This window comes from Pseudoliparis swirei, chromosome 6 (genome assembly GCF_029220125.1).
Source record: "Pseudoliparis swirei isolate HS2019 ecotype Mariana Trench chromosome 6, NWPU_hadal_v1, whole genome shotgun sequence".
NCBI lineage: Eukaryota > Metazoa > Chordata > Actinopteri > Perciformes > Liparidae > Pseudoliparis > Pseudoliparis swirei.
Genome location: NC_079393.1, coordinates 29,234,268 through 29,253,357, shown reverse-complemented (window position 1 = coordinate 29,253,357; position 19,090 = coordinate 29,234,268). Strand labels below are relative to the sequence as shown.

The window sequence follows — 19,090 nt, the reverse complement described above, 5'->3', positions numbered from 1 at the left end:
GTACATGTTCCAATTCAAAGTTCGCTTCTCACAAAACACGGTCCAAATACCCGCCGAGAGCAGCCTCATCTCATATATATATATTAGTGCTGTGAAATATAAGGCGTTAACGCGTTATGATTAAATTACAGGATTAATTAGTTGGTTTTTTTAACGCAGAATGAGCTTCCAATATATCTATTTAATCTGAACTATTTCCTGCTCTAATGCAGACGGTCGTGCTGTTCATCGGTAATTACATTACATTACATGTCATTTAGCAGACGCTTTTATCCAAAGCGACTTACAATAAGTGCATTTCAACCTAGAGTACAAACCAAGAACAACAAGAACACAGGAAGCAACACTTCCTCAACTCAGTCAAACCACAAAAGCACCACAATAAATGCCATCCCAGTGCCACTGAAATGCAAATCTGTGTTTTAATCCAGATATAGTCGGAAAAGATGTGTATTCAGTCTCATGCGGAAGATGTAGAGACTTCCTGCTGTCCTGATGTCAGTGGGGAGCTGGTTCCACCAATCAGGAGCCAGGACAGCAAACAGTCTGGATGTAGAGTGATGAGCTCGAAGTGCAGGAGGCACAAGACGATTGGCTGTTGCCGAGCGGAGCGAACGTGCCGGGGTGTACGGTGTGACCACATCCAGGATGTAGACGGGGCCAGATCCGTTCAGAGCATGGTACCAAGAACCAGTGTTTTGAAGCGGATGCTGCTCCACCGGTAACCAGTGAAGAGATCGGAGGAGCGGAGTGGTGTGGGTGAATTTCGGGAGGCTGAAGACCAGTCGAGCTGCTGCATTCTGGATGAGCTGCAGAGGTCGGATGGCCTTAGCAGGTAGACCAGCCAGGAGGGAGTTGCAGTAGTCAAGGCGTCTTGGAGCCTCCAACTTTCGTTCATGATTAATGAAAACATTCTTGACCAATGCTTTCGCTTTCGTCCGTCTTGCGCCGGTCCAAGAGTTTCACCTCTAGCGGCACCATCTGAATGTCCCCGTCCCTTTCATCACGGCCCAGTTCATGAAGAAAACCCACAGAGTTAGTTTGCCTCAGCAGCTGCTAAAGGAAGACGAGAGGCATTTAGATTGTATCATGGTGGAGTTAATGGTTGACAAAGAGAAACATTTTCTGTTTAAACATTCTGTTTAGGATGAAGATATATTAATGTTCTGTTACGACCTCAGACACTTAGGAAGTAGGACCCAATTGCACGACCCGGGAGACAGAGATAAAGTATTTGTAAGTACTTTATTTTTCGGTTCTGCCGTGAACAAAATGAAAGCGCTCACGTAGTGAGGGATCAAAAACTTTTCACGAGCACAACATAAACCGACCTGATCATGGCAAAAGACCAGACGAACTGACAAGGAACACTGGGAGACAGGGGAATTTAAGCACATGTTAACAAGACACAGGTGGGACCAATCAGGGGCGGGGCTGACACTGATGAGCATAGGAGACAGGTGTGATGACAGGTGAAAACAATCAGGAAGCCTGGAATGAGAGAAAGCGAACATAAATGACATGAACCTCTCTAGCATATCTGTCGGTGCACAACAGTACTCTCTAGGGCCAACTCCTGATGGCCCAGGCTGATTGTAAAAGTCGTGGATAAGAGTCTTGTCTCGATAAATGAAGCAGCTATCCAGCTTCTAGCCTCAGGACCGTAACCCTTCCAGTCTACCAGGACTGCTTGCCCTCCCCTATTACGGACCTCCAGTAGCTTACGGACCTTGTAAACGCCACCCCTTCAAAGAACTGGGCGGTGGAGGGCTTGAGGCGGGAACAAGTGCTCTCACACACCGCTTGATTTTACTAACGTGAAACGTTGGGTGCACTCTCAAGGTCCTGGGAGTTGCAAGCGCATCACGCCGGGTTGATGACTCTGGACACTGGAAACGGACCCACAAATCTCGAGCCAGTTTCTTTGAGGCGACATGGAGTGGTAAGTCTTTGGTAGAGAGCCAAACCTTGGCCTGGACTGTAGGAGGGAGCGACCCTGCGATGAACGTCCGCAACAGCCTTCATCCGAGCTGAACTGGAGAAGAGACTGGCGAGCACCAGCCCAAACTCTGCGATAACGTCTGATCATGGCATGTGCCGATGGAACCATCACCTCTTCCTCGTTGTTAGGGAAAAGTGGAGGCTGGAAACCATTGATACAATGGAATGGAGAGAGACCTGTGGCCGCAGAGGAAGGGTATTGTGGGCAACCTCGACCCATGTGAGGTGGTCACTCCAGGTGGTCTGGTTCTGGGAGACGAGACAACGAGCGTAGTCTCTAGTTCTGGTTCAGACGCTCCGACTGTCCATTTGACTGAGGGTGATATCCTGATGACAGGCTGACGGTGGCACCTATGAGTCGACAAAACTCTTTCCAGAAGGCGGAAATGAATTGTGGACCCTGTCGGAAACAATGTCATTAGGGAATCCATGGATCCTGAATACGTGATTCATCATGACCTCTGCGGTGACTTTGGCAGAGGGAAGCTTGGTCAATGGGATGAAGTGAGCCATCTTTGAAAATCGATCAACCACTGTTAGAACCGTAGTCTTGCCTCTGGATGAGGGAAATCCTGTCACAAAATCTATCGAAATGTGTGACCAAGGACGATGGGGAATCGGCAGCGGCTGGAGCAAGCCCATCTTAACTTGAGATGAGGTCTTATTACACGCACACACCGGACAAGCCGCTACATACTCGGCCACATTTTTCTTCATGGATGGCCACCAGAAACGTTGTTGAATCCTGAACATTGTTCTTGCTACTCCCGGATGGCACGGAAGCACAGATGAGTGAGCCCAGTGGATGACCTTGGAGTGAAGAGCCTCAGGAACAAACAGCAGATTGTTGGGACACTCGCCAGGCGCTGGATTCATGACATTTGCCTCTTTAACGACTGACTCCACTTGCCAGGAAAAGGCCCGATCACCCGGTTAAGTGGAAGGATGGTCTTGGGCTCACCGCAAGTGGTTCGGGATCGTAAAGACGAGACAAAGCATCGGGTTTTGATTCTGAGACCCGGACGAAAGAGAGTGTGAAGTTGAATCTACTAAAGAAAAGTGTCCACCTGGCCTGACGGGAGTTGAGACGCTAGCCTTTCTTATATATTCTAGATTCTTGTGATCTGTCCAGACTAAAAACGTATGCTCTGTTACCTCTAGCCAGTGTCTCCATTCCTCGTGGCCAGCTTTTACAGCTAACAATTCCTTGTTTCACGCCATAATTCCGCTCTGCCGTTGTCAACTTCCGCGACAGGTAAGCACATGGATGCATCTTGTTGTCTTCTGCAGAACGTTGAGACAGTACTCCTCCAATTCCCTCATTGGAAGCATCCACCTCGACCATAAACTGGCGCTGGGGATCTGGAATGGTGAGTATGGGAGCTGATGTGAATCTATCTCTGAGAAGTTTGAAAGCAAGATCCGCCTGGGGTCCACTTGAAGGAACCTTAGGAGAAGTCAGAACATGCAGAGGAGCAGCAACAGAACTGAAATTCCTAATAAACTTCCTATAGAAGTTAGCAAATCCTAGGAACTGCTGAACCTTTTCCTGGAGTCTGGTGTGGGCCACTGGGATACTGCACTGACTTTCGCAGGATCCATTTGGATATGATTAGGTGAGACTATGTATCCTAAGAAAGACACCTCTTCTGTGTGGAACTCGCACTTCTGCCTTGACATATAGCTGATTATCTAGTAGTTTCTGCAAAACTTGGCGGACATGGTTAACGTGAGATTTAGCGTCTGGGGAGAAAATCAGTATGTCATCCAGATACACAAACACTGAAATATTCAAGAATTCCCGCAAAAACCTCATTCACAAAAGCTTGAAAACAGCTGCATTGCACAGTCCAAAAGGCATTACCAAGTACTCATAGTGACCATTCTGAGTGTTGAATCCAGTCTTCCACTCATCCCTTGTTTTATTCTAACCAAGTGATATGCATTTCTTAAATCCAACTTGGTGAATATCTTGGGCCCGTTGAAGCAGTTCAAAAGCAGATGACATGAGTGGCAGAGGATAGCGGTTCTTCACCGTAATGTCATTTAGTGGACTGTAGTCTAGGCAAGGTTTCAGAGACCCCTCTTTCTTTTCCACAAAATAGAATCCGGCTCCGGCTGGAGACGATGAAGGACGGATAATCCCTGATTTGAGTGAAGAGGAGATGTATTCATCCATTGCTGTTCTCTCAGGTCTCGAAATCGAGTAAAGTCTCCCCTTGGGAATGGGGGCTCGTAAGAGATCAATGGGACAGTCAAAATCTCGGTGAGGAGGTAGCGACAAGGCTTTAGACTTGTTAAAAGCTTCTTTAAATCATGGTAACAGGAAGGTACCTTCTGTAGATCAGGATAGTCAGGGTGATCTATAATGATCCTACTAGAGTCTGTTGGTGCATTAACAGGTTGCGAAAGTTTACACCTGCCCTTACAATCCTCTCCCCATTCCTTAACTTTCCTGAAGGCCAGTCTATGTGAGGATTGTGGATCTTCAGCCAAGGAAACCCCAAAATAATCGGGTACTGATTCGACTCAAAAATATGAAATTGCATGCTCGGTATGGTCCTTATTTATAGTAATCGTATGGGCTCAGTGCAATGGGTAATCAGAACAACAAGCGCCGCCTAAGGCACTGGCACCAACAGGATGAGATAGCGGGACAGTTTTTATCTTTAGCTGTTTGACTAGGCCCCAGTCTATAAGGCTTTCGCCAGCCTGAGTCTATTAACACACCCTGGTCAATGGTCTGATTGTTAATACAAATGTCTACCTGAGTAACAGGTCGAGGAGGGAAGTCTCAGGAAACTTGCTCACCAGCGCCCTCCTTTTGACTGGTGAGCACGATCTTTCCCGGCACGGCGAGTTGATGACCGGCTGGTCGCAGTAGAAACAGCAACCTCCCGGTAGACGGCGCTGCCTCTCCTCCAGAGAAAGCCTGGTTCTTCCAAGCTGCATGGGTTCACCGGAGTCATTCGAAGTGTAGTCTCTGATGGTCCGTAACATGAGCTGGAAATCCTCCGCTGGCGCGCGACCCTCCGAGGCGAATTCTGGAAGCTGAATAACATCTCGTTATGCCGACGCTTCCCTCTCTTTCCAAGACGGTTATCGATCCGGATGGCTACAGCGATGAGGGATTCCAGATCCCGGGTGTCTCCAGTGGAGCCAGCTGGTCCTTTATCGGTTCAAAGTCCTGTCATGAAGGCGCCACGAGCCGGAACATTCCATCCGCTGTCCGATGCTGCTGTACGAAACTCGATGGCATAATCAACCACCTGACGGTTGAGCTGACGTATTTGAAACAGTCTTCTGCTGGCCTCCGAGCAGGCGATGAGTGGTCAAAACGCCTCATAGTCTCTATGAAATCGCCAATGAGTAACATAGTTCGGTGTCTCTAGACCATTCTGCAGTAGCCCAGGCTGCAGCTCTTCCCGTTAAATGAGACACAATAAACGCCACTTTACCATGCTCAGATAAAAAGGCTGCTGGGTTGTGTTGAAAATGCAGATCACACTGTACCAGAAAGGCTCTGCAATTCGAAGAGTCTCGGAAAATCTCCGGAAGAGCCAGCCGTAATGGGAGGAAACAGCCTGACCTGGGTGCGTCAGCTGGAGTATTGACAGGCAAATTTCAGCTGTGGATGACGCTCACCGAGGAGCAGTCTGTTGATGAGTGAAAAATTATTCATTTGGGCAACCAGTTGTTGCATCTGTGTAGATAATTCTTCCTGAACTCGGCCTGGCGCCTCTCAGCTCTTGTATTTCCCGCCTGACTTTGTCCAGTTTTCCTCGTGATGAAAATCGTCACGCCTGTACCGACAGAGCGGCGTGAGCGTTCTTGGGTCGGCTGGGTCCATAATGTGGTAAGTTCGTTCTGTTACGACCTCAGACACTTAGGAAGTAGGACCCAATTGCACGACCCGGGAGACAGAGATAAAGTATTTGTAAGTACTTTATTTTCGGTTCTGCAGTGAACAAAATGAAAGCGCTCACGAGTGAGGGATCAAACTTTTCAAGAGCATAACATAACCCGACCTGATCATGGCAAAAGACCAGACGAACTGACAAGGAAGCCACTGGGAACGAAATTTGAAAAGGGAAAAGACCCGGAAAACTTTCCAGGCTGCCCCTCGTTAGAAATTGGGGATAAAAATTTTTTATTTTGAATGCAATTTAAAAAAAAATTTCTGCTTCCCCCTGGGGTTTATTAAAAAATCCCTAAATTTTGAAAGGCCTTTTATTCTTTTAAATTCTGAAGGTTTCAGCTTTGAAAAACCAAAAAAACCCCAAAATTTAAATTCAGAAAAAACTGTGGGGTTTAAAACAAATCCCCTTAAAAAAGGTCTAATTAAACCCCGGAAAACCTGGAAACCACCTTTTAAAAAGTTTGAGGGGGTTTTGCGGGGTTTTTAAACTTTTTTACTTGGTCTAGGAAAAAAAATTTTATGAGTAAAATTTTAGGGAAAGTTTTCTTGTGTAAAAAAATTTCCTTTAAAAAAGTGGGCCTTAAATTTTATTTGGTTTTTGTCCAGTTTTTTTTTGAAAAAAAAAAAGCCCTTTACCACAACCTAAAGGCCGGGTCCTTATAATTTAATTTTCTTTCAATTCAGAATTTGGAATGGGCCCAAATTTTCACAAAACAAATTTTTGAAGTTTTTAAAATTTTCTTTTCCATAAAACCCCCTGAAAACCTCACTGGAAAGGAAAAATTTTCCCAAAAACTAAATAACCCATATATAAAAGCCAGCCTAAAAACCCGGGGGCGGGGAATTTTTAAAAGCCCGGGGGGCCTCGGGGGGGCTCCGTAGCTTAAACATGGATAAAAAAAATTCGGAAGGGAAATTAAAAAAGCAACAAAATTTTAATTTTTTAATTCCAGAAAACGTTAAACAGTTTAGGGAAGGAAAATTAAAATTTAAACTTTTTTTAAAAAAATTAACGGAAAAAATGGAAATTTTTAAACTTTTCCCAAAAATTGTTTTTGAATTAAAATTTTTAATATTTAAAAATATATATATAAAAAATATATATATATAAAATAGAGAGGAAAACAAAATTTAAAAATTAGAATTTTACAATATTTTTACTTAATCTTTAAAAAATTTTTTTAAACAAATAATAAATATTAAGTTTTATTTTTTAAAATATTTATACAATTAAGTAAAATATTATTTAAAAATTTTTAAATTTTGAAAATATACAAAATTAAAAAAAAAATTAATTTAAAATTTAAAAGGAAAAATTTTTAAAAAGGGGTTTTTTTTCAAAAATTTTTTAATTTGGTTAAAAATTTTAAATTTTATGAAAAATTTTAAATTTTTTTAAGTTAAACCCTAATAACAAAAAAAAAAAGGTTTTGAATTTTTTTGAGTAATAATAAACCCGCTTTTTTTTTTAATTTGCAAAAAAAAAAGAACTTTTCCTTTCCCCCTTTTTTCTGGACTCCCAAAAATTAAAAAATAAACCAATTAAAAACCAGTTTTTTTAACCCCCAAATTTTTCACAAAAACCAAAGCCGGGGTTTTTACAAGCCCAAAAGACTCCCCCCCCCAAAACCTCAAAAGGACCAAAAAACTCCCAAAAACTCCCAAAAACCCAAAAAGACCGACCCCAAAAGGCCCAAACTCCCGGCCGCCCTCAAAGGGAAACCAAAATAAAGGAAGGGGACTCCCAAAAAAGAAATTCAAAAGAAACTTAAACCAGTTTACGGGGAAAGATTCAAAACCTTTTTTTAAAACCCAACTTAACCCCAAAGGGGATTTTTACGGCCAAGTTTCAAAGGAAAAATTAAAAAACCACAAAAATAAAACCCAAATAAAGAAAACTAAAGAAATCACAAAACCAAATCAAAAAAAACCCAAAATTAAAAAAAGTTTTTTTTTCACAAAAATACAAAAGTCAAAGAAAGGGATAAAACCAACCCCAAAAATAAAAAAAATTTTTAAAGAAAATTAAAAAGCCGGGGTTTCAAAGGGCCCAAAAATAAAGGGAATTTTTTTAAAGAAACTAAAGGCCCAAGAACAGCCGGGGGACTCACAAGAACCGTTTTCCAAAAACCAGAAAAAGCCCCTCCGTCCCCGGACCGGACTCCCAAGACCAGACTCCCAAGACCAGACTCAAAGACCAGACCCAAAAGGACCAGACCCCCAAAAAAACCAAAAGCCCAAACAAAAAACCGGTTTTAAAAAGAAGATAAAAGACCGCTCCCAAAAAGGCCCACAAACCCCCCTCCCAAACCCTCCGGACCACCCCCAAAAGCCAGACTCCAAAAGCCAACCAAAGACCCCCCAAAAGCCCCGATTTTAAAGGCCGTTTCCCAAACCCGGGTTACGACCGCCCCCAAGCCCCCCCGGGGAAAGGGTTTAAAGACCAGCCCAAACCGGATTTCCGCTCCCGCCACCCTGGGGGGACCGTAAAAGCCCAACTTTGGGAAGTAAAACCAGTCACAAGCCAGTTACAAGCCGTTTAAACAAGAACATTAAAAAGGGAAGAATCAAAGACCCCCCAAAGCCGGTAAAAAAGATTTTAAAACCAGACTTGGAAGTAAAGCCGACTAAAAGCCCGTAAGCCAGCCCCCAAGACCAACCCAAAACCAAACACGGCCAAACTCCCCAGCTGCCCGCTCCCAAAAACCGCTCCCGGGCCGTTAAAAGGGGCCCGGATAAAGACCGTTAAACAAGCCAGTTTTTAGTTTAAAAGGGCCCGGGGGAAGATACAAAAAACTACGCCGCCAAAAGGCCGGCCCCACAGGGGCCCCAAAAGAAACGGCTCAGGGTTTGGGAAAAAGGTTTTGGGGCCCAAAATGAAGAGCCTACCGATGGGGGCCCAAATGGGGGTTCTTTGTCCCCCGGTTTGAAACCCTCAAGCAAATTGGATTTTTAACCAAAAACCTTTGCCAACCGGAAACGTTTCAGGGCCCCTTTTTTTAAAATTCCAAACATTTTGGTTTTCCTTTTCCCATTTTGAGCCCATTTTCCCAAAAAAGGGATGCCGCTCCCCCCTTTCCGGGGGGGGGGGCCAACAACTTTTGGTAAAATTAAAAAGGGAAAGGCTGTGTTAACTTTTGCTTGTTTGAAAGTGCAAAAAGGGTAACAGGAGACGCATGGGGGAAAAAGGGTTTTAACCCGCCTTTGGAGGAAGCGGCCTTTGGTGGGTTTTGGAAAAAAGGCTACTCCCCGGGGCCCCTTAAGGCCCCGGGGCCCCTTTGGGAGAGGCTGATAAAAGACCGTTCCAACCCCAACCCCCAGTTTTTGGTTCTGGGAAAGTTTATCTTTCCGGCCCTCCTGGGCCCGGAAGGGGCCCTCGAGGGGCCCGGGCCCGGGGGAAAGGGAGGGGGCCCACCGGGGCAGCTGGCTGAGGGACCGGGGGCCCCTGGGAACCGGGCCCTCCGGGTTTCGGGGCCCCAAAAAAGGAAAACTGGTCACCTTCCCCCGCCCGGATTTTCCTGGGGGCCACCGGAAGGGGCCCCCCTGCAGGCCGGGCCCCCGGGGAGGGCAAAAGGGGCCGGGCCCAAAAAGGGGAGCAGTGGCTGGGGTGACCCCAAGGGCTGGTTTTGTTCCGGGGTCCCCTTGGGCCCCCTTTTTCCCCCTGGGGTCCCAAAAGGCCCCCTTCCTTCCCCAGCCCCCCCCCCCGGGGCCCCTTGCCTCCTTTTGGTTCCCTCCAAGGCCCTTTTCCTCCGGGTTTTCCCCTCCTTCCTTCCCCGGGGCCCTCACCCTTTCCCCCCCGGGGGGGGCCCAACCCTCCTCTCCTCCGGGGCTCAAGCGTTTTCCCCCTGTGTCTCCAATGCCTCCTCTCCTGGTGTCTCCTAATGCCTCCTCTCCTCCTGGTGTCTCCTAATGCCTCCTCTCCTCCTGGTGTCTCCTAATGCCTCCTCTCCTCCTGGTGTCTCCTAATGCCTCCTCTCCTCCTGGTGTCTCCTAATGCCTCCTCTCCTCCTGGTGTCTCCTAATGCCTCCTCTCCTCCTGGTGTCTCCTAATGCCTCCTCTCCTCCTGGTGTCTCCGAATGCCTCCTCTCCTCCTGGTGTCTCCTAATGCCTCCTCTCCTCCTGGTGTCTCCTCATGCCTCCTCTCCTCCTGGTGTCTCCTAATGCCTCCTCTCCTCCTGGTGTCTCCTAATGCCTCCTCTCCTCCTGGTGTCTCCTAATGCCTCCTCTCCTCCTGGTGTCTCCTAATGCCTCCTCTCATCTCCTCCTCGTGTCTCCTAATGCCTCCTCTCCTCCTGGTGTCTCCTAATGCCTCCTCTCATCTCCTCCTCGTGTCTCATAATGCCTCCTCTCCTCCTGGTGTCTCCTAATGCCTCCTCTCCTCTCCTCTCCTGGTGTCTCCTAATGCCTCCTCTCCTCCTGGTGTCTCCTAATGTCTCCTTTCCTCCTGGTGTCTCCTAATGCCTCCTCTCCTCCTGGTGTCTCCTAATATCTCCTCACCTCTTCTCTCCTCCTCTCCTCTTCCTTCCCGCCGTCTCCTCCTCTCCTATTCCCTCCCTCCGTCTCCTCCTCTCCACTCCTCCTGTTGTCTATTCTCCTCTCATCTCCTGCTGTTGCATCTAATGTCTCCTCTCTCCTCTCCTCTTTTCTCCTCTCACCTCTCCTCTCCTCTTCCTTCCCTCCGTCTCCTCCTCTCTCCTCTCCCCTCCCTCCCCTCCCTCTCCTCGTCTCCTCAGATGAAGGGAGCTACGATGTTTCCTGTGTGGAGGCCTGGATCTCCCGGGTGTCCCCGGTGTGTTTGTACCTGGAGATGCTGGTGGTCAAGGGCCTGACGTCCCTGATTGGCCGGCCCCCCCTGCTGCCCCCCTGCGGGGAGGAGACGCCCTGGAGGGACGTGAGGAGTCTGCTGGACATCCCCACGCTCATGTTCCTCACAGCGCAGGTACCCATCTGACCAGATGTCCATGAACGCACCGCCCCCCCACCAGGGGACTCTTTGATCTTTGACCCCCGATAACGACGACTGCTCTCAGGAGCTTGACCTCTGACCCTTGACCTCTGACCCCGGCAGCCACACACTGGTCAAGTAGGAGTTGTGTTTGTGAAGTCCTCTAACACCTGAGTCAGACAACACGGATGATTTCAGCTTTTCTTCTTTTTATTTGTTTAGATGTTTTAACATAAACAATAAAAACATGTCAGACATAGACATAAAAAAACAATATATATATATATGTATATATATATATATACACACACACACCCAAAGACAAGAGTGGAACACCCAATCCGCTCGCTGCTCAGCGTGTGAGTGTGTGAGTCGCTGCTTGAGGAGAACATGGCGAGTTGAACTTGAGCTGCAGACACGTGGTGGATGTTGAGTTGTTGAGTGAATATTGTGACGCGAGTGAAACGCTCCCAAAGCGTCTTGGTGTCCGTGAGGACGCGTTGAAATGATCTGCTGATGATGACGTGCTCCCTCAGAGCTCCTCGGGCTTCGTGAAGTCATCCTCATGAACATGTTCTCTCTCCAGAGCAGGAACATGTGGCTTTATGAGTCAGCAGCTCGTGTGCATCGTGAGAAGCTCCTGGAGAGGACCCCGTGAACACAGACCTCCACACTCACTCTGTGTCGGCCCCTTCAGCTGCCGGACGGCTCCGGCGCCCCCTGGAGGCTGGTGTTCTCCACGCAGCTCCACGGGGAGAGCTTCACCCGGATGCTGGGCGGCCTGACGGGGTGCGGCCCCACGCTGCTGCTCCTAAAGGACACCAGGGGTCACGTGTTCGGGGGCTTCGCCTCCCACGCCTGGGACCTCAAGCCTCAGTTCCAGGGTGAGACACCGCCCGGCTCTGAGCGTCCAGTGCATGAAGAGAGACGCACACTCGAGAGGCTTCGGCTGTTTCTGATGACCAGTTTAAATCACAATGAGCCAAACCAGGAAGTGAGACGTGAGGGTTCAACTTTACCAACATCACGGGACCTCTGTGTTCCTGATGGACAGGTGAAGCTTAGCTCCTCCCATCAGGGTGTGAATGTTAGTTACTGATGGACAGGTGAATCTTAGCTCCTCCCATCAGGGTGAATGTTAGTTAATGATGGACAGGTGAAGCTTAGCTCCTCCCATCAGGGTGAATGTTAGTTACTGATGGACAGGTGAATCTTAGCTCCTCCCATCAGGGTGAATGTTAGTTACTGATGGACAGGTGAAGCTTAGCTCCTCCCATCAGGGTGAATGTTAATTCAATTCAATTCAATTCAGTTTATTTGTATAGCCCAATTTCACAAATTACAAATTTGTCTCGGAGTGCTTTACAATCTGTACACATAGACATCCCTGCCCCAAAACCTCACATCGGACCAGGAAAAACTCCCAAATAACCCTTCAGGGGGAAAAAAAGGGAAGAAACCTGGAGGAGAGCAACAGAGGAGGATCCCTCTCCTAGGATGGACAGATGCAATAGATGTAATGTGTACAGAAGGACAGATTTAGAGTTAAAATACATTCAATGAATATGACAGAGTGTATGAATAGTTCATAGTAGGCATATTCCACGATGGAGACCTCCACGATCCATCAGGCAGATGGAGTGGGCGGAGACTCAACAGGACAGTGGCGTAGTCATGAGCAGGAATTCCACGACCCAGACGATCCTATGCCGTCTCATAGGGTCCGATGACCCCATGAGACGAAAGTCAAAAGGACTTCCGGGAGAAAGCAGAGTTAGTAACGTGTGATTGAGAGAGAGAAAATTCATCCTTAAGGAGATAAAGAGGTAGGTACTCAGTGCATCCTAAACGCCCCCGCAGCTATAAGCCTATAGCAGCATATCAAGGGGCTGGACCAGGTGAACCTGATTCAGCCCTAACTATAAGCTCTGTCAAAGAGGAAGGTCTTAAGTCTACTCTTAAACGAGGTGACTGTGTCTGCCTCCCGGACTGAAATTGGAAGCTGGTTCCATAAAAGAGGAGCTTGATAACTAAAGGCTTAGTTACTGATGGACAGGTGAAGCTTAGCTCCTCCCATCAGGGTGTGAATGAAGTGTAGTGTAGTCATGTAGTGTTAAAGCTATTCGATTGGTTGAAGACTAGAACAAATATAAACAAGTACAGGTCCATCTAACACGTCTGATACATAACTGTTAATGTCAGCTTCTAGTGTGTGTGTGTGTGTGTGTGTGCAGGTGACTCCAGGTGCTTCCTGTTCTCCGTGTCTCCCAGTCTGAGGGTTTATCCAGCAACAGGATACAACGAGCACTTCATGTACCTGAACCAGCACCAGCAGACGATGCCCAACGGACTGGTGAGGCTGGGAGAGCGAATCAATAACCTTCATGGATCAATGAACTTCATGGATCAATGAACTTCATGGATCAATAAACTTTCATGGATCAATGAACCTTCATGGATCAATGAACCTTCATGGATCAATAAACTTCATGGATCAATGACCTTCATGGATCAATGAATCTTCATGGATCAATGACCTTCATGGATCAATGAACCTTCATGGATCAATGAACCTTCATGGATCAATGAACCTTCATGGATCAATGACCTTCATGGATCAATGAATCTTCATGGATCAATGACCTTCATGGATCAATGATCTTCATGGATCAATGAACCTTCATGGATCAATGACCTTCATGGATCATTGAATCTTCATGGATCAATAAACTTTCATGGATCAATTAACCTTCATGGATCAATAACCTTCATGGATCAATAACCTTCATGGATCAATGATCTTCATGGATCAATAATCTTCATGGACCCCCGCTGTGCCTTTCATGACTGTAGGAGCTCCTAGACCCAGAGCGCGTGCCCCCTCACCCAGTGGCGTGCCGTGGGCCTTCAGGGAGGTCCTACACAGTCCCACCCGTATTCATACCTGCAAACTTGTCACCTTTCGGTGAAATTCACCGTTTTGAACTCAAAATAGGTCGTCCACGTGAATCGTGGAGATCCGAAGAGTTTTTTTGGGGAGGGGGGGGTCACCTGGCCCGCTGCCGTTGAGATTGCAGTGAGACGCTGAGAAAAGTGTGAAGTGTTGCTCTTCGCAATAAAACATCTTTGATGGGACGTGTCTCGGCCAATCAGCGTTCAGATGTCGACATCGTTTGGGGGTTCAGGTTAGCTTGAATGTTAGTCCGCTACATCTACTGCTGTCACGCTGCACGGTGTAGCGATGCTAACAAAGTACCCGTACGTTAAACACGATGTGATTTAGCATATTTTTAGTATCGATACTTCATTAAGAGAACGATCAGAGCGCACACGCTGCTCCGTGTCGAGCTGTCTGCGCACACTGCGCTGCGCAGCTCACAGCCAGAGAAGAGGCGGAGCTTAGAGACCGACTTCGGCTTAAAGAATACAAAGATGCCAGAAGTGAAATGTTTCAGTCTGTAAAGTTCTGTAACTCTCCAGCTGCTCATCCTGATGAACTGTGTATCATCTGGTCAGAGACTAACGGCCTCATAGTGTATAATCAATGCTATGATGGAACCATGTAGTTTCATTCATATCTGGCTGTATTAATACTAATATTACTGACATTTGTTAAGTGTTGAAAAAGTTGGTAAAAAGTGAACCATACAGATGTTTTATTTATTACTATTATAGATAAATATACCAGTCTCGTATTTATGGTACCATATTGTTTTTATGGTATTCTATTGAATTCTGGTATCGGGTATCATGATATTTATGGCAGGTATGTAATATGTATAGAAGTTATAATATGAGTATCGTGACAAACAAACAGACAGATTCAGGGAAAAGTCCATGAGGACTGTTCAGGCAACAACAAAAAAAGGAAGTTGGTTCATGAATGACTTTAACCATATTATATATAATGACAATGTATATTTGTTATTACTATGATTATAGGGCTGAGTCAGAGCGGAGGACCTTTTGTTCTTAAACTGTTTATTATCATTATTTAGATTTGTGGTCAGAACAATAAAATGACTGTAGTTGTGGTTCTAAAAGCTTTGAGGCTTCAAACAACGTGGATGTGGTGTGGTGACAAAAAAAAGAAAGTCACCTGCACCCCCCCCGTTGTCACCTTTTTCACCCCTCATGAGTTTGCAGGTATGCGTATTAATCCACCTCTCATGACATCATTATGACGCCATGGCTCTAGACACTCTGCAGGTAGACAGAGACGCAGGAGAACCAGGCGTTACGTCACCTTGACATTGACATTTCTCTTCAGAGAATTGCAGGGGAAGAGTACATTACAGTTCAACTAATAGGCAAGAACATAGTGGAGTGCAACAGAGTTATATTAATATTCGTCTTCTATCCATTTCTGGTCCACAAACTTTAAACTTTAAGTCCAGCTTTGTTTACAGTGTGTTCACTAAACAGCGCCTTGTCACCAGAGCAGCTTCACCGTGATGATGAAGATGAAAGTTCCTGTTTAAACACATGACACAATAATGAGTCTTTTCAATATGTCCCTCTTGTTCTTCACCTGTTCGTTGTGCAGCTCCGTTGCCGCCTGTTCGTTGATCTGTAGATCCGCTCCGTGTCCCCAGAAGGTTTCAAAGCACCGATGCTTGTCGGTGCCGAGTCATACTCTGGTGTCTCGTTGCTGCCTCGGTTAGACAACTCAAGTTTCAAAGCCAGTGTGGCTCCAAACACCAAATCCATCACTTGCAACAGGCATTCCCATCAGTCCGGTGAGCAGAGCTTCTCGGAGCCTGAGCCATCGGTAGCGCTCGTAGTTGGAACTTTGAAAGTGGCGAGCGAGCCCCTGTCCCGCCTGTGACGGGCTTTGTAGCGTCGGCGTCGGTCTTAAAGTTCGTCTTGAGAATGGCGTTATAATTATATCCTCGACCAAATCGATATCTTCTCCTCCTTCCGCCATTGTGGGTTGAACAAACAGCTTAGTAGTACGCAAATTATTTCGTTTATCAAATTCAGTTTCCTAGTTCTGAGGTTCTGCATCTACCTGCCCATAGGCCCCGCCTCTCAATATTGGTAATCCAATCAAAAGACGTGCAGCACTCCGCCTGCTAGCTGCTCCTGTGCCGGTTCCGGGGCCTTCTAGAAGGCCTTCAGGAGCCAACTCTAAAGCTGATTGGTTGACACAACATGTTCATTCCCATTCACTTGAAGCTACCAGCGCCCGCAATGTTGATTCTGAAGGCCTACGGGCAGATTTGAGCCCCCTGGCAACACACGATGGCTGAATATGATTGGATAAAAGATCTAACATAAAGACCAGCCCTCCAAATCTCAACCTGGGGCTGGCAGCAGCGCAACCAAGAGGAACGCTATGAAATTAAGAGAATAACTCTTACTCTGGGAAATAATTGAATACATATTTGTGGGGAAATATATTTAGAAAAAAATATATATTCTGATGATGTTTAGGCCAGCAGAGAAGGCCTTGCTGGCCCTGCCCTCACCTCCATCTTAGTGCGTGAGACGTGATGACGTCATGCAGCTGGCTTCAGCCCGTGGCTGCACTGTGACGCTGATCGCCCCCTAGTGGTGGGACAGCAGAAGACATTCAGTATGACGTCAATATTTGTGTTTTCATCTTGTTCCCTGAAGGGGCCGACCGCGTGTTTTACTATGACGCTTTGGTGACGTCGTGTGTCCAGTATTACTGTTGGTGTTGTGTTCAAGGTCACACGTTCTTTTGGCATCAGAATGATTCCACTAAATATTGCGAGCTGAATTCCAGAAATATTGATCCCACTTTTGGATAGAACAAAAAAAAAAGACTTTTATATAGCCCAATATCACAACCTCCCCTCAGAGGGCTTTACAGTCCGTACACGTAGACATCCCTGACCTTTGACCTTTGACCTCACATCGGATCAGGAACAACTCCCCAAAAAACGGGGAAACCCCTTTGAGGGTAAAAAGGAGAGAGGCCTTCAGGAGCCACAGAGGAGGAGCCTCTCCAGGATGGAGCTGTAGAGAACTGACCTCCGTCCTGGTTGTCTCCACCAGGGCATGGGCGGGCAGCACGGATACTTCGGCCTGTGGCTGGACGGTGACTTTGGGCGTGGTCACAGCCGTGCACGGCCCACGTGCTCTACCTACGGCAGCCCCCAGCTCTCTGGAGAGGAGGACTTCACCCTGGACTCCGTGGAGGTCTGGGCGGTCGGGAAGACCCCCCAACCAGAGGAGGTGGGGCACTTGGTCTTAGTAGCATCAGGGGATTTATTTATTTATATATTCTGATCTATATTTATAGATATGTAAATGTATATATATATGTATATACAGTATGTGTATATATATATTTGTATATATACATATATATTTAGATATAAATATATTTATATACATTTTAAATTTATAATTATATATATGTATTTATAAATAAACATATTTATATTTATATATCTTTATAAATATATATTTATATAGACTTTATATATATATATATATATATACCTGATTTACATTCCATCCGTTCGTTTCTAAAATGAAGACGTGTGTGTTTCTGTCCGCGGCGCTTCAGGGCGAGGAGGGGCGGGGCCAGAAGAGCGTCCTGGATGCGAACCCGGAGCTCCAGGCCATGCTGGAGATGGCGGGGAAGACTCTCCACAGCCAGGGCCTCAGGGAGCCTCAGGAAGACCAGGACCAGTGAGATGGACCTGGTCCTGCTGGGCGTGGATCACATGTACGCCGGACTTTAAGACGTTCTTCTGTCACGACATGCAGGTTTCTCTTTCCTGGTCTTTTGTGAGCTTCTAGCCACATCTTCTGTTCCTCTGATTACAGAAGCCTTGAGAAGAAGGAACAGGAACACATCTGGTGGCCTCAACAGGTTCTACATGAGTTCTGTCTGCACTCGTAGTCTGGCAGGTGGATTGAGTTGCATTACTCCGGTCGGCCACCAGAGGCTGCACCAGGACCCCGAGCTCTAAAGAAAACTACAAGCAGTAGAACAACACTCACTAAAAAGAGCAAAGAAAACAAACTAACAGAAGGTTTCAGGTGAAACATCCAACCTGTAGAAGCTCTGCGTCTATAGTGACGTGGATATTAAAATGAGCCTGAAGGCCTCAGAGGAGGGACGCGTCTCCATTGGTGTTTGATTCCTGTCAACTGCTCTGTGACGGATGATGTTATTGCACAACAGTTTGACAGGACATGAGGTTCAAGAGACACAGGCCTGTTGGTCAGCTTCTAGCCACGATCACGTGATCACGTGTTCATCTACCTCTAGATGGCTCTGTGTCTGATTTCAATGTGTTCAGCATCTGTTTATTGTTCTCGGTCTAACTCGTCCAGACTGGCTGTAACAGACGGCCTCTCCACCGGCTGCCTGCTCCTCTGAGAATTGATTTTAAGATTCTTCTGATCACTTTTAAAGCCCGCTGGCTCGTTGACATGTTGGCCCCGTGTGAGCCCCAGCCTCAGATCCTCCGGAGGCCTTCTGGCCGCGCCAAACACGAGGCTTGACACTAAGGGCGACCCATTGGTCGACCGTCTTTTACCGTCAGAGCCCCTCGACCTTGGAACGACCCCCCGCAGAATCAGGGACTTCTTTTAAATCTCTTTAAAACCCATTTTTGTGGAACAGCTGTTCAGTGATGTTGCTCTTGGGTTCCCCTCTTTTAGTTTGTCTGTTGTTCTTTATTCTGTATCTTACCATTCCATTTGTTTTGCCTTCTCTGTACAGCACTTTGTAAACGGCTTTTAAAGGTGCTGTATAAATAAAGTTATTATTGTTCTCGCTCTATTGCTTGTCCACCAATCGTGAGCCAGACATTAAATGGGAGCTCGGTCTGGGAAACCATGTTTTTGTTCTTCTGTGTGTGTTTCATCTACGACATGAAACAGTTTCAATGTATCATTATTGTGGTGGAATAATGTTCCGATGCCTTGTGAGAAATCAAAAGTATTTTAAGCACGGTGGTCTTATCACACTTTATTAAATAGTAACAAGTTCACAAATGATCAGAATGTGAGCCAGGTACAAACAAGTGGACAAGTGATTCAACTAGACAAATAATCACATCAAACAAGTCATGGAAACACCCAGCTGAGTGGAGCAAAATCTGAACCCTCCAAATGAGAAGTCTCAGACTTAATGCTGCCTTCTTCGTCGACTCGTCTCTTCTTATACACATCGCCGAGACGTGCACATTCCAGAGTCCATCTGTTTCCCCTCAATTAGAAATAGGAGACCCCTGAA

At 46.5% G+C, this 19,090-nt stretch overlaps 1 protein-coding gene across 1 annotated transcript; it reads left to right on the top strand.

The window, feature by feature from the left end:
- Positions 1-4,595: 4,595 nt before the first annotated feature.
- LOC130195684 (MTOR-associated protein MEAK7-like) lies at positions 4,596-18,634 on the top strand. Its single transcript, XM_056417352.1, has 7 exons — positions 4,596-4,599; positions 10,655-10,860; positions 11,564-11,750; positions 13,101-13,219; positions 16,891-17,070; positions 17,408-17,569; positions 17,671-18,634. Exons 1-6 carry the CDS (start codon positions 4,596-4,598, stop codon positions 17,534-17,536), a joined length of 825 nt encoding a protein of 274 aa, XP_056273327.1. The 3' UTR covers positions 17,537-17,569; positions 17,671-18,634.
- Positions 18,635-19,090: the final 456 nt, after the last annotated feature.

Bases quoted from the DNA above. Each gene is read 5' to 3' on its own strand.
- LOC130195684 (XM_056417352.1), top strand. The intron at 11,751-13,100 runs GTGAGACACCGC...GTGTGTGTGCAG, and splicing joins CCTCAAGCCTCAGTTCCAGG to GTGACTCCAGGTGCTTCCTG. The intron at 13,220-16,890 runs GTGAGGCTGGGA...TGTCTCCACCAG, and splicing joins AGACGATGCCCAACGGACTG to GGCATGGGCGGGCAGCACGG.